Below are 15,778 nucleotides of genomic sequence, written 5' to 3'. Positions count from 1 at the left end.
TCTTCCTCCTAGCAATCTCCTCCCCAACTGAGCACAGCCATGCGCATCTTGTGAAGTGTCTAGAAAGACCACATGAGATCACGAATGTCTAGCATGGCCCCCGGCATTTACTTTTATCACATTATTAGCAGGGTTTTGTATCCCAGCTGGCAAGAGTTTTGCCACTCTTAGTTTAGTTTAATCTTCCATCCAAGCCTCAAGGAAGAAATTACAGTAGTCTCTCTATATTCTGAGAATTTTCCAAGTCGAATACACAGAGAGACTGAGAGAGGTAAAGATTTTACAGAAAGGTTCATGTTTCTTATCAGATCCACCATTAGCCTAAAGGGGAAAATTAGGGCAGGTCAGAGTATATATAACTAGGAGCTCCTGTTCACCACTGCAAGCTCAGAACTCGATATTCCCTGAGTTCTTGAAACCAGGAAAGAAGCATGAAGTGGCTTGTGCTTCTCGGGTTGGTGGCCCTCTCAGAGTGCATAGTCAAGTAAGTACAGGAACTATTAGTGGCATCATCTCTCTTTTGGGGATTTCTCTTGTTATCCTCTTATTCTTCCACCCAACAGGGTAAGAAGAGAAAGTAGTCATTCTCTGGCAGTCTTACTGGCTCTCACTTATTGATGAGACCCTTGTCATGGGCACTGTGGGGCCCAGGCGTCTTGGGGCACACCTGCAGGGTTGCACAACTCTGCGGGTGCCAATCACCTCATGACCTTTGTAAAAATGGCACTTCTTGGAATTGTTCAGTGCACAACCTGTACAACTGTATGTGTGATCCTGTGAAACAGCATTTCTCTTGCATTTGCTTCTAGGTCTTCTCTCTGCTCTCTCTCCACCTCTGTGTGAATGTGTCAGTGTCTTCATCTGTGTATCTCTCTTTTTTTATCTCACCATCTCTTGATATCTCTGTGCATGCAGAAGTCTCTGTTTTGTTTTTTTCTATTTTGATTCTTCCTTACTTCTCTAGACTCTTAATTTCTCTAATTTATTCTCCATCCCCTGACATTTACTCTCATCCATCTTTTCTGTTAGCGCCCTGGATGAAGATGAGGAGGGCTACTTCTATGCTGTTTTATCTCTAACAAAGTTGTATGACCACAAACAAGTCACAAACTCCCTGCATTTCCTTTCTTCCCCTGTAAAAACGGGTAATGATCCCCTTCTACGTCACTCCCTGAGATTCTTTGAAAAAGATAGGGTGGGATGGCAACAGCAATAGTAATGGCTGTCACTGCTGAGACTTCCTGTATATTAGAAACATTATATCCATCATCTCACTTAATACACAAAACATTGCATATGGGGGGTGGGGGTGGGGATTATTAAGATTCACCTTTTTACCAATGAGAAATTGAGACTCCAAATGGTCATGCGGCTTACCCAAGATTACACGACAGAGCCTATAGTCAGACCTAGGTCTTTGCCATGGTCTCTGCACAGCATTCTAATAATAAAGATGGCACATAAAAAGGCTTAAAAACTACAAAGTGCCATTACAATGTCAAGTATGACAGTCATAACAGGGACAACTGACGGCTGCCCCTTCCTTGCTTCCTTTTCCCCATGCGCGGTGAAAGAATCCCTCTAACGAAGATGAAGACCATGCAAGAAGCCATCAGGGAAAAACAATTGCTGGAAGATTTCTTGGATGAACAACCTCACAGCCTGTCCCAGGATTCTGATCCTGACAAGAAATTCTCTTCTCACCAACTGAAGAATTTCCAGAATGTGAGCGTGTTGGGAGGATGGTGCTCCACAGCGCCCCCTGGTGGTCCGACCTAGCACTGGGGTTCATCTGGAGGTGTCAGGTGGGGGATTGGGGTGGGGCCTCTGCAAGAGGCGGAAACACGCGGGGAAAGGGACCCCGTTCCCAGAGGAGAAGTCACTCTCACCTTCAACTCTTGGTCTGTGGTGACTGGGTCCGGCATGATCAGCGGGGAGGTAAACATCCGTTTCTGTGTTAAAGATGTGGCAGTAATTTGAGAGAAATTGTTCTTTCTGAGCAAAGGGAGCCACTCAGTTACAGATGAAGGGTGAGCCATGACTGATCAAAAGGTAAAGCCAACTGCATCAAATGTGAAACCCAGGCAGAGAAAGTTCACCCTCCACATATCCAGGAATGACACCAGGGGCTGGTGCACTGGGACGACCCAGAGGGATGATACGGGGAGGAAGGAGGGAGGAGGGTTCAGGATGGGGAACATGTGCATACCTGTGATGGATTCATGTTGATATATGGCAAAGCAAATACAATATTGTAAAGTTAAAAAATAAAATTAAATTAAAAAAAATGTTACTGAGCCCCTAAGGCATGTGAGATCATAAAAAATTAACACTATAGTGATTTTCAAAAAAAAAAAAAGAGCTTTATCTTCTTCAACAATGCACAGGCTAGGCTGAGAGAGAGGCAAAGATTAAATACATGTCAAACGAAAGGGCCATCTGCGTGCTGTTGACAGGACATGGTCTGAGTTTAGAGGGAGTGGCCTGGGGTGACCTAGGAAGGCCACCTAGAGGAGGAGGCACTGAGACTGGGCCTTAAAGAAGAGATGGCAGAGCTTCTCAAATGAAGGGACTGGTCTGAGCAGAGGCTGTGGGGGGCGGGGGGCAGTTGGAAAGTGATTTCTGGAGACCTGGGATGCCCAGAGGGAGGCAGTACTCCAGGAATCAGGGGATATCCAGGCAGCCAGGTCTGCCCTAAACTCCTCTCCCCGGCCCCTGTAGGCTGTCTACTTTGGTACGATCACCATTGGAACACCTCCTCAAGAGTTCCAGGTCAACTTTGACACCGGCTCATCTGACTTGTGGGTGCCCTCTGTCGACTGCCAAAGTCCCTCCTGCTGTGAGTGCCCAGCCCCCCACCCATCCTGTCCTCCCCCTCCCCTCGTCTCCATCTTAGCACCTGACAGATACCCATCACTTGTGTCGGCAGCTAAGCATAAGAGATTCGACCCTCAGAAGTCCACCACCTTCCAGCCTTTGAACCAGAAAATTGAACTCGTCTACGGCTCTGGGAGCATGAAAGGGGTTCTTGGCTCTGACACCATTCAGGTAACATGGAAACCAGGGGCTGAGTCAGAGCTGGCCCTGGGAGCGATCACTGCTTACAAAACAGATGCAGGACCAGCTGGGAAGGTACCCACTGGAGTTTTCCCTTGTGGCCCCGTCAAACATGACCGCTTCCCAAAGTCCCCTAGTGGCTGGTCACCTGCTGGGTAGGGCCTTTGCCTGGGGAGACGGCGTCCCTGCAGACACACAAGCTCCCACAGTGGCTAACCCAGACAGTGGCTTGGGGGGTGGATTTGCAGCTCCTTTGCCTGTGAGCAGCCCAAGGTTCATTTCACTGGGAGTAGGGAGGGGGGCTTTTATATTCTCAGAAACTCTACCAGGCACGTTCACAGTAATAACTTGTTTAATCTGGTAGCGACCCACACAGCAGGTACTATGATCAGCTCGTGATACAGGTGAGGGACCTGAGGTGCAGAGAGCAAGGGCATGGCCAAGGTCACACATGTGGTAAGCGGTGGAGCTGGGCTGGCCAGTCAGGACTCAAGCAGGCATGGGAATTTGGGAAGAGGTTAAAACTGATCTGGGGTCCCTGGGGGCAGCCCAGGATTTCAGGTATCCAGGCAGGTAAAGCAGGAGTCATAGATGTGGGAGGGGCCTGATAAATGGATTCTCACTCTAGGGGGCCTTTGAGAGTCTAATGAAAACTATATCTTGCCTCCCCCTAAGTGCCTGAGTATGCTTTCCCTGTGTTTCTCTGTCTCTCTCTTTCTCACACATGCACAGGCACTCACACACAAGTGTTCACACCCTGAAAAGCCTGATTGCCAGGCAGAGTTTTCCTAAGAACCCTGCCAGCGACATTGTATAATGGGCTTCTGTCTTTCTGGGCACATGCATAATTCACAGTACATTACAATTAATTCAGTCCCTTTCTGTCATTAGATCATAGTGATGCCAAAGGGAAGGCTACCCGGTTCTCTACTCGCTTTGTCCACAAGGGGGCACCATTCAGTCCTGTCCTGTTGCCCGACCTGTACAGAAGGCATGAAGCCAATTTGACTCAGATGGCGTTTGCACGTGTGAGAAGTAGATGCTCTTAAAATACACAGCCCCACACCAATGGAAACCAAGTTCCTGTCCCAGCTTGGTCTGACCATCTGATATTAACCCAGGGCATAGCCAGGTCTCACTTCTTCTCTGCAGTGCTAATGATATTTCCTCCCCAGCCCAGTATCAGCCCCATTTCCCAAAACATTATATGGGAACACTCTCCTCTCACACAGATCGGGAACCTTGTCATCGTGAACCAGATTTTTGGCTTGAGCCAGAATCAGTCCAGTGGGGTCCTGGAACAAGTACCTTATGATGGCATCCTGGGCTTGGCCTACCCCAGCCTCGCCATCCAGGGGACCACCCCAGTCTTCGACAACCTGAAGAATCGAGAAGTCATTTCTGAGCCAGTCTTTGCCTTCTACTTGAGCTCGTAAGTCTGAAGTAGACCAGATCTCTCTTCGAATTAGCTATACAATGCTTGCCAGCTGCATGAAAAATTATAGACTACCTGATCCAGAATTTTCACAATAGATAGTCTAACACGGGAGAACTACAGCCTCAGGGTCACATCTGGCCCCATCACTGGTGTTTGTAAATACAATTTCATTGGAACATAACCGTGCTCTTGGGCTCAAGAGCAGTGGCTTGGTCTAAGGCAGTGGAGATAAGAGGGAGAGCAATGGAAGGTGTCAGGAAATGGATTGGAGGAAAAGGCAACAGGATGTGCTGACGAATTTGATATGGAAGGAAGGAGAGAGATGGCAGGAATGTTCCTTCCTCACTAACAATTTACTGGGAACACAGGACCAGCTACACAGTTTGCAGGAGCCAGTGCAAAATGAAAACATAGGACCCTGTGTTCAAAATATACTAGGAATTTTAAGACAGGGAGAGAAGAGGTGGGGGACCTGCTGAATCTGGAGTCCCGTGGATGGCACAGGGAACAGGCCAGTGAAACCAGCCCTGGGTGACCCTGAACCTATGCCATAACACCCTCAGGCCTCGACTTTCATGAAAACTGAAAGGCTAGACAAGAAGGAAGCCAGACCCCTCCAGCACGAAGTTCTCTGAGGGTATATCTGAGCACTCAGGTAGCTGGAGGGGACCGGGTCCTCTTCAGAAGGATGGGTGGTCGGATACAGTCCAGGTTGCCCAGCTTCAAACCTCTTCTCTGACACTCATTAGATGGTGACTGACCTTGGTCAGGTACTCAATCCCTCCGAGCCTCAGTTTTTACATCTGTAAAATGGGGACCATAATAGTGCCTCTGATGGATGGAGAAGCACAGCCCTCAGTGTCTGGCGTTTCTCTCCTCCAATGAGCCCCCCTCATCCTTCTCTCTTCAGCCGGCCAGAAAACATCAGCACGGTGATGTTTGGCGGGGTGGACCACACCTACCACAAGGGAAAACTCCAGTGGATCCCAGTGACCCAAGCCCGCTTCTGGCAGGTAGCCATGAGCAGGTAAGTCTCCCCCTCCGAGGATCACCCCAAGTGATGCTCCCACACGTCCACAGGAACACAGGCAGATGCACACAAAGGCACGCACAGGCACTCAGTCCCTCACAGACATATACTCCACCCACAAAGACACACATAAAAACACATACAGAGACACATATAAACACACACAGGCACACAGATACACACAAGCACACACACAGACACACAAGCACAGATACAAACATCACCTATAGTTCACAGGTGCCCCAGGGCTCCTGACCAGCCCTCTGACCAGGGTCCTGAAAGGGTCCAGAGAGGCCTGGGCTGGGGCAGGGCTGCACCCCTGTGCTGTGAGGTGGGGAGCCTGGTTAGAGGACCCTATAGTGTGGTGAAAAGAGGATCGGGGGAATTTCACCAACCTGAACAGGATTGTGTTAAGATGACCTACTGACCAGGGCCACCCAGGACCAAAGGGGTCCTCAGGATACAGAATTGTCAGCAGAAATAGAGAAAAAGTCCAGGACAAACTGGAAAATCTGGTCTCCTCAGGGAGAAGTTACCCAGCAGTGGAGAGAGGGTGGCTGAAATCTTGAGACCTGAGAGCAACTCATAAAAAGAGACACCCCACCTAAACAGTGTACTTACTGCCCAAACTGAGGACACAGTCGGGCAGGGGCTGTGACCAAATCAGGAAGCTGGGATTCAGGAGTGGCCTGAGAACAAGGGGCAATAATTAATGGGATTCTCTATGATATCCTCAGACAAAAGCTTTCCCGTCCTTCGGAGGTCCCCTGGATTGGCTCATGCTCCTCTGGCCTGGGCCTCAGTGTCTGAGCCGGGTGAGGGGGCGGTGATGGGACACACCTGCTCCCAGGGCAGCCTGTGTCTCCCCCACCCCCACTTTAAGCATCTGCTGCCCCGAGGAACCTCCCACCTCACTGTGTGGGTGGACCTACTATTGGTCACATGACAGATACAGGTCTCTGGGTGTTCCTCTTTCATTTTTTCATTCATTCATCCAACAGACACACATTATGCATCTGCTATGTGCTGGGTACTGAGGGAGGCACTAAGGATACAACTTGCCCATACACCTACTAAGGCAGATGCATGTGAAACAACTCACACACATAATGAATTACTACTTTGGTACAGAGAAGGCAATGGCACCCCTCTCCAGTACTCTTGCCTGGAAAATCCCATGGACGGAGGAGCCTGGTGGGCTGCAGTCCATGGAGTCGCAAAGAGTAGGACACTTCTGAGCGACTTCACTTTCACTTTTCACTTTTATGCACTGGAGAAGGAAATGGCAACCCACTCCAGTGTTCTTGCCTGGAGAATCCCAGGGACGGGGGAGCTGGTGGGCTGCCGTCTAAGGGGTCGCACAGAGTCGGACACGACTGAAGCGGCTTAGCAGCAGCACATGCTAGACACGAAGAAGTGTCTACAGAGAGTAACCAAGACGGGAGCCCGATCTAGTCTGGGGGGAAGGCTTCCCTGAAAAGTGACAATTAAACTAGAACCTGGAAGATGAACAGAAATTCGCTAGACAGAGGGGATGGACTAAGAAGAGTGACCAGCCCGTGCCCAGGCCCTGAGACATGAAAGAACCTGGTACATTCAAGAACTGAAAGGAAGTCAAAAGGGTGATGTGACCAGAACAAAGGACAACAGAGTCCGGGCGAGAGCTGAAGGGCTGTTCAGGGACAGTCAGGGAGGGGGCAGTCGTGGGGGAGACTTCAGAGTGACCATGGTGTTCGCTTTGTCCCACTTTCTCTCAGCATGACCATGAACGGGAATGTGGTCGGTTGTTCCCAAGGATGTCAGGCCGTTGTGGATACTGGGACCTCGTTGCTGGTTGGGCCAACTCACCTGGTCACTGACATCCTGAAGCTCATCAACCCTAATCCAATCCTGAATGACGAGGTGAAGGGTCATGCCACAGCCTCCCTCCTGGGCTCCCTCCACACCTAGGATCACCTGGGCCCACCTATCTTCCTCTCTGTCTTACAGCAAATGCTTTCATGTGATGCCGTCAATAGCCTGCCTACGCTCCTCCTCACCATCAACGGCATCGTCTACCCTGTGCCCCCTGACTACTATATCCAGAGGGTGAGGGGGCAACGCTGGGGGCTGGCTGTCAAACTGGGACAGAACCCTTGGGCTGCTGCTAGGAGGAGGGCGGCCTCTGCAGGCCAGGTCACACCATTGCAGATGCTACTGAGCCCCTGTGGCTGGGCCAGTGCCTCCCACAAAACCAACCATGTGAGAGTAGAGGGCAGTCTGGGACATTCATCCTCCTGAAATAAACGTGGAGACACCATCCCTTGCTGGCATCATGCCTGGCACAAGGAGAGGGGAACACTAAGGGCCTCTGCCTCACAAAGCCTCAGTTCAACCAGTGCCCTCAGATGCATGAATACGGAAAGTCAATTCTAGTAATCCCTGAAATAAGCCAAGTGACAAGGGAGGGTTTGGCTGGAAACAGTCCCCATCTCCTGTCCCAGTATAGTGATTAACAGTCTCTCTTCCCTTCTCAAAAGTGTGCGGGTTGGGATGATAAATTACATGGTCACCCTAGTCCTTGGCTGCAGCTTCCCCTTGCACTCACAGTGCCCCCTCTGTGAGTTGGGGTACCAGACCACTCTGTGGGGAAGGTTGGATGCTAAGGTGAATAAAGGGAGCACAGTGACTGCACAGCCCCAGCACAGGGTTAAGACTTAATGTCAGCTCCCTATGGGAGTTCAGGGCAAGCTGATGGGCTCAAAGAAGGCTTTGAGGAAGAGAGGGAATAGCAGTAATTCTAAACCCCCAGCCTCATAGAGGCATGAGGAGGTCTGCTTGGTCAAGTAGAATCTACACTGGATTATGTGCAAATGGAACCCTCGGGGGCTGTGCAAAGGGGAGCTGGGGACAGATTAGGGGTGATGAGAGCTGCAGACCGGAGGAGCACCAGGGTAAGTCACCCAAGCCAGCCTGGAGTATCCAGGGAGGGTGAATGTGGGTCAGGAAGGCTTCCTAGAGGGTCTGTGTGTGTGCTATGCCGCTTCAATTGTGTCCAACTCTGCCACCCTATAGATCATAGCCCGGCAGGCTCCTCTGTCCATGGGGATTCTCTAGGCAAGAATACTGGAATGGGTTGCCATGGTCTCCCCCAGGAGATCTTCTCGACCCAGAAATCGAACCAATGTCTCTTAAGTCTCCGGCATTGCAAGCTGATTCTTTACCACTGAGCCACCAGGGAAGCCCTAGAAGGTTTTAGCAGGGTATAAATAACCAGTTGTGGGCACTGCTATATTTAAAATGGATAACCAAAAACAACTTACTGTGTAGCACAGGGAACTCTGCTTGGTATTATGTGGCAGCCTGGTTGGGAGGGGAGTTTGGAGGAGAATGGATATATGTATGTGTATGGCTGAGTCCCTTTGCAGTCCATCTGAAACTATCACAATAATGTTAATTCAGTTCAGTTCAGTCGCTCAGTCGTGTCCGACTCTTTGCGACCCCATGAATCGCGGTATGCCAGGCCTCCCTGTCCATCACCAACTCCCAGAGTTCACTCAGACTCACGTCCATTGAGTCGGTGATGCCATCCAGCCATCTCATTCTCTGTCATCCCCTTCTCCTCCTGCCCCCAATCCCTCCCAGCATCAGAGTCTTTTCCAATGAGTCAACTCTTCGCATGAGGTGGCCAAAGAACTGGAGTTTCAGCTTTAGCATCATTCCTTCCAAAGAAATCCCAGGGCTGATCTCCTTCAGAATGGACTGGTTGGATCTCCTTGCAGTCCAAGGGACTCTCAAGAGTCTTCTCCAACACCACAGTACTCCAATTCAAAATTTTAAAATTTTTAGAAAAAGAATAGGTTGTGGGGAATGGGGAGAAGAACAGCCATTCTCTGCAGAGAAAACAGTGATTGGGGTCATAATGAAGGAAACTTAGAGTGTGAGGGGAACTACAGGCCATTCTTGTACCTTTTAAATAAAATTTATTGAAGTATTGAGCTTCCCTGGTGGCTCAGATAGTAAAGGAGCCTGTTTGCAGTGCAGGAGACCCAGGTTTGATCCCTGGGTTGGGACGATCCCCTGGAGAAGGGAATGGCTACCCACTCCAGTATTCTTGCCTGGAGAATCACAAGGACAGAGGAGCCTGGAGGGCTACAGTCTGTGGGGTCACAGAGTCATACACAGCTGAGCAACTAACACACATGCATTGAAATACAGCTGATTTACAATGTTGTGTTAATTTCGTTATACATCAAAGTCACTCAGCTTTATATATATACAAGTATATCCATACTCTTCTTCATATTTTTTTCTGTTACAGTTTATCACAGGTTACTGAACAGTTTCTTGTGCCATACAGTAGGACTTTGTTGTTTAACTGTGGGCTTCCCTCGTAGTTCAATCAATAGAGTCTACCTGCAATGCAGGAGACCTGGGTTTGATTTCTGGGTCAGGAAGATCCCCCAGAGAAGGAAATGGCAACCCACTCCAATATTCTTGCCTGGAGAATCCCATGGACAGAGGAGCCTGGCAGGCTACAGTCTATGGGGTCACAAGAGTTGGACACAATTGAGCAACTAAGCACACATATATTAGTTAGCATCCGATAATCCAAACTCCCAATCCTCCCCTCCCCAGCCCCCTGTCGGGACAACCATATGTTTCGGCCCTTCTTGTTCCTGTACCCCCACTTCTGCAGTTGCTCAGAGAAACACTTGATTCTTCCCAAAGGAAAATGGAAAAGCTGTCTGCTCTGGATATTGAGGGGGGTGACAGGTAAGGGCTCAGGCTGACTGGTGTGTATTTCTGTCTCCCCCAGTTTTCTGAGAGGATCTGCTTTATCAGCTTTCAAGGGGGCACAGAGATCTTGAAAAATTTGGGAACCTCGGAGACCTGGATCCTGGGTGATGTCTTCCTGAGGCTGTATTTTTCAGTTTATGACCGAGGAAATAACAGGATTGGCCTGGCTCCTGCAGCATAAATTCAGGCTGCTACAGGAATCAATCAGGGCCAGACAAACACACACTCACTCACATGCAGGGCCATCCCACCCAGGGATGCTGGTGAACTATGCCTGATGCTCTGCAAAGCCGTATTCTCAGTAAAGAATAAAAGATTCATCTCAATGGTGCTGATACGAATGGGTGCCTCTCTTTGGGTCTGGGATATGCATCATAACGCAGCAGGATATAGAATCAAGCCTCAACCGCAAGTCAGAGGAGCCCAACTCCAACTGGCTTCAAGAAAAGGGGAGACTTATTGGAAGGACATTGAGGGTCTGGGATGCAGGAACCAGAGATCTAAAGATCTCAGAGACTGGACCCAAGGAATCAGAAGTCATCAGCTCACTCTTTCTCCCCCTGGCTGTTTCTCTTCTCTCATCATTGATTCTCTTACCTGACAGCTTTCTTCCTTCAGGCCTCTACATCTAGTGAGGGAGTCTGAAGCTGCCTGCCCCAGGGTTTTATCTGTCTAAGACGACTAACCAGTAAGGAAAGAAGCTCAGAAGACACCAGGGTTCCAGGGAGGGCTCTGAATAGGCCACATCAGAGCATGTGTCCAGCACCGGACCAACCATCCTGGCAGGGGCATGGGGTCCTATGCTTGGCTCAGTTGATCATGTGGCCCTGCCCCCACAGCAAACATGATTGACAGATTTCTACAGAAGAACGTGGTTGAAACTGGGGAAAGGCAGCCCAAAGAAGTGACAGGGGGATGTTCTAGACCATCTCACAGACGCAGAAGACAGCAGAGGTGTGGGTGGGAGACCACAGGAGTAAAGAGCTCCCTCTTCAGGGAGATGGGAAATGGCTGGCGTGGGACAAGGGGACGGGCACTGCCTTCTGGCTTGTCCCCCCAACCCTGAAACACACCCGTAAACCCTGCAGTTACCATCTGTGTGCAGATCGGCCATATGTCCACGGGTACTTGTGCCTGGCTCCTTTGAGGTGATGCGGGACTATGACTGGCTTGAGGGGAATGAAAGCAGACTGGCTACCAAAGCTGATAAATGGGGAAGAGGTGAGTGTAAAACTGGTGGTTCTTTTTTTTAACAGTAAATGTCATGAAGTGAGCTAAATGAAGACTCAAGTGAACAGTCACTCCAACTCATTTTCCAGGTGGTCTTCATGGAACCATAAGCAACAATTCTGTCAATGAGAAACCACCAACAAAAGTTAGAATAATAACTCAGGTTAATTACAGACGCTAAATCTTACTGACCCCCAGGGAGTCCCTGCAAGGCATAACCCCCATTGTACAGATGAAAAGAAGTCTTCTCCAATCTTCTGGCTCCAGCACTGGTGACAGGCACATAGCAGGCCCTCAGGTAATGCATGTTGAGTAAATGAATGGGTGAATTAGTAGATACTTCTCAGGGACACATTGCGTCATCCATGTCAGAACACATGCATGGTCTCAGCACGGCTACTGCATAGTATCAACTGGAGAAGGTCAGGCTTTGCTCCCCTAGATCAGCCTAAGACCAGGGCTGGAGCTGGAGTCTGTTAATGAGCCTCCTGATCTTAAGGTTCTGTATTTGCAGCCTGCACCACCAACTTGAGGATGAATTCTGATCTTCAAAGCAACTATCTTCCCCCAACCTCCACTTTTATCCTTTACAAATTGTAGACCATAGATTATTAGACTTTGGTGAAAGAAAAGGTCAAAAAAAAAAACCACAAACAACAAGAAAAAGATAGGTCATGAACACTTCTACTAAGAGTGTAAATTTGTTCAATCTTTTTGGAGACGATTTGTCCTAAATATACCTGTGGCCTTTTGTCCAAGAAATTTTGCTTCTAACATTTATGTAAAGCCATTGGGCTTCCCCTGTGGCTCAGCTGATAAAGAATCCGCCTTCTATGTGGGAGACATGAGTTTGATCCCTGGGCTGGGAAGATCCCCTGGAGAAGAGAAAAACCACTCCAGTACTCTGGCCTGGAGAATTCCGTGGACTGTATAGTCCAAGGGATTGCAAGAGTCGGACACGACTGAGCGACTTTCACTTCTATGATCAGAAGCACCCACAAACATAAAGGAGCAAGAAAGAATTCCTCTGAGTCTCTTACAAAAGGGAAACACTGGGATATTCCAAGGTCCATTCAACATAGAGTGTCCACAGCATAGACAGGCCATCATGCAACCAACTGCCTGAAAATAGTATTCAATGTTAAAAGAAATTCTTCCAGTAGGACACTGAGAGAAAAGAACAGAATACAAAACAGCATGATCCCAGGCTTGCAGAGCACGTGGAAGACAGTGCAGCATCCTCGCCAGGCATGTATATCCTGCGGCTTTTCTGCCTGGGCTCAAATCCCACCTCTGAGACCTACTAGTTGTGACCTTAATAAATTCATCCCTGGAAATCAGTTTCCTATTCTGTATATTTGGGGGTAGGGATTGTTCCTTCTTCACTAATCATCAGGAAACCCAAGTCAAATGACCATGAGGTACTATCTCACATCTATGAGGATGGTCATTATCAAAACTCGAAAGGTAGCACATGAGGATGTGGAACCCTGTACACCAACGGTGGGCATGTGAAATGGTGCAACTGCTGCAAAACAGAATTGAGGTTTTTCCAAAAGGAAATTTTTTGTAAATCAGTATTTGATCCAGCAATGCCACGCTTGGGTATTTATTCCAAAAAAAAAATTATAATCACGATCTCAAAGGACATTTGTCCTCCCGTGTACACTGCAGTGCTTCCCACAATAGCCGAGATGCAGAAACAGCCTGGATCCATCAACAGTTGGATGAATAAAGAAAACGTGGTAGAGACAAACAATAGATATTATTCAGCCTTTTTAAAAGGAGGAAATCCTGCCATTTTCAACAAGTTAAATGAACCTGGAGGATGTTATGGGAAGTGAGAGAAGCCAGTCACAGAAGGATGAACACAGTATGATTCCACCCATATAAGTTTTCTAAAATAGTCAAATTCATAGCAGCAGAGAGTCAAGTGGTGGTTGTCAGGGGTTAAGGAGAGGAGGAAATGAGGAGCTGCTATTCAAATGGTATGAAGTTTCAGCTACACAACATAAGTAAGTTGAGATAGAGATATACATAAGTATACATAAGTATACATAAGTAGAGATCTGATATACAGCCTAATGCCTATCATTACCAATACTGTATTGTGCACTTACCTTTCTGTTAAGGCAAAGGATCTCATGTTAAATGTTTGTTATTGTTGCTAAGTCATTAAGTCGTGTCCAATTCTGTGACCCCATGAACTGCAGCACGCCAGACTTCCCTGTCCTTCACTATTTCCCGGAGTTTACTCAAACTCATGTCCTTTGATTCAGTGATGCCATCCAATCATTTCATTCTCTGTCGCTCCCTTCTTCTCCTATTGCTACAATAAATAAAGAAACAAATACCTTTTAAAAAATGAAAAGTCTTATGTATACTATACATACAGCTGATTCGTGTTGTTGTACAGCAGAAACTAACATAACATTATGTTATGTTAGTAACATAACATAATTGTTAGTAAAGCAATGATACTCCAATTTAAAAAATTAAAAATGAATAGTCCTTTCTAATTGAAGGGAAGGGAGCAGAGGCTGACTGCTAATTTGTACATTGCTTCTTTCTGGAGTGTTGAAATGTTCTAAATTTAAGCCATGATGATGGCTACATAACTCCATGAATATATGAAAAATCACTAAGCTGTACACTGTGAATGATAGAATTTATGACATTTGAAATACATCTCAATCAGATAGTTATATACATACATATATATACTCACATATATATATAAACAGGAAAGAATAATCCTCAAACTTGTAGAGCTATAGTGAGGATGAAGTTAATTAATCTACGGAAAGCCTTTAGGACAGCGCCTGAAACACAGTAGAATGAGCTGTTACTATATTTCACTGTTAACACTAGACAAAGACCGAACGTGTATAACAATGATTTATATCAAGGTGGTAGCAATTCGGAAAATGTTTCCCCTTATGCTTTTCTTAGTTCTTTCAGGAATGGCATTTATGATCAGAAGAAAGTTAAGCATTATTCTATAAAATACAGAGCCTTCCGACAAAGAGGGGACCGTTTCTTTGCTGGAGTTGGCTTCTGGAGCCTATTGCTGCTGCTGCTACTGCTGCTGCTAAGTCGCTTCAGTCGTGTCCGACTCTGTGCGACCCCACAGACGGCAGCCCACCAGGCTCCCCCGTCCCTGGGATTCTCCAGGCAAGAACACTGGAGTGGGTTGCCATTTCCTTCTCCAATGCATTAAAGTGAAAAGTGAAAGTGAAGTCGTTCAGTCGATATTGAGTCCCATAGAAAAAACCATCCTGCAACAGATGGTGAAGGACTGACATCTAGTGGCCATGGTGGATATTGCAAGCACGTTTCACCCGCTCTGACCTCTCTGCTGGGAAACCTGCCGGTTGATTTCATCTACTTAGAAGAGCTATTTAGCAATATGAAGTCATTCCCATCAGCTCTCCCACTTTTAGACCTGATAATCACACTTTGACAAATGGATTCCAAGTATATATATTTATCTATAAATGATTTATTAACTATAAATATTGTCCCAAGGATTTGATATATACTAGTAAAAAGTTCATGGCACCCCACTCCAGTTCTCTTCCCTGTAAAATCCCATGGACAGAGGACCCTGGTGAGCCACAGTCCATGGGGTCGCTAAGAGTCGTACACGACTGAGTGACTTCGCTTTCACTTTTCACTTTTCACTTTTATGCACTGGAGAAGGAAATGGCAACCCACTCCAGTGTTCTTGCCTGGAGAATCCCAGGGACGGGGGAGCCTGGTGGGCTGCCGTCTGTGGGGTCGCACAGAGTCAGACACAACTGAAGCGACTTAGCAGCAGCAGTAAAATGTTAGAAACCACCTTAGATTCTAACATCAAGGAAATTATCACCAGGAAGGAATCAGCTCCTAGCTCTCTCGGTGGTGAGTGTGGACTATGCCCAAATAAAGAAATGTACAGCCTGAATCTCAGGTCACAGACACACTCACTCTCCCTTCTTCACCTCCTTCAAATCAATAGAGAAATGACCCCTCCTCTATTTAAAATGCTAACCCTCCCTGCCCTCTCCCTTGCTTTCACTTTCGTCCAGCATCACCACTTCACACACTATATCATTTCTCTAGCTTTAATTATCTGTCTCCTTCCCTGGAGACACAAGGGCAGTGATTTGGGTTTGTCTTGATCCTTGATGAATCTCCAGTGCTTCCACTAGAACCTAGGGCATCGTAGATGTTCAGTAAATATTTTGGTTATGAGTATTAGT

General features: G+C 47.6%; 1 protein-coding gene across 1 annotated transcript; it reads left to right on the top strand.

The window, feature by feature from the left end:
* Positions 1-381: 381 nt before the first annotated feature.
* LOC104983612 (pregnancy-associated glycoprotein 2-like) lies at positions 382-10,641 on the top strand. The gene is made up of 9 exons (XM_010833145.1): positions 382-484; positions 1,575-1,725; positions 2,722-2,839; positions 2,930-3,048; positions 4,290-4,489; positions 5,406-5,522; positions 7,283-7,427; positions 7,515-7,613; positions 10,324-10,641. Exons 1-9 carry the CDS (start codon positions 432-434, stop codon positions 10,483-10,485), a joined length of 1,164 nt encoding a protein of 387 aa, XP_010831447.1. The 5' UTR covers positions 382-431; the 3' UTR covers positions 10,486-10,641.
* Positions 10,642-15,778: the final 5,137 nt, after the last annotated feature.

This window comes from Bison bison, unplaced genomic scaffold (assembly GCF_000754665.1).
Source record: "Bison bison bison isolate TAMUID 2011002044 unplaced genomic scaffold, Bison_UMD1.0 scf7180017863002, whole genome shotgun sequence".
Taxonomy (NCBI): domain Eukaryota; kingdom Metazoa; phylum Chordata; class Mammalia; order Artiodactyla; family Bovidae; genus Bison; species Bison bison.
The sequence above is the reverse complement of the archived record's forward strand: the minus strand, read 5'-3'. Positions and strand labels throughout refer to the sequence as shown.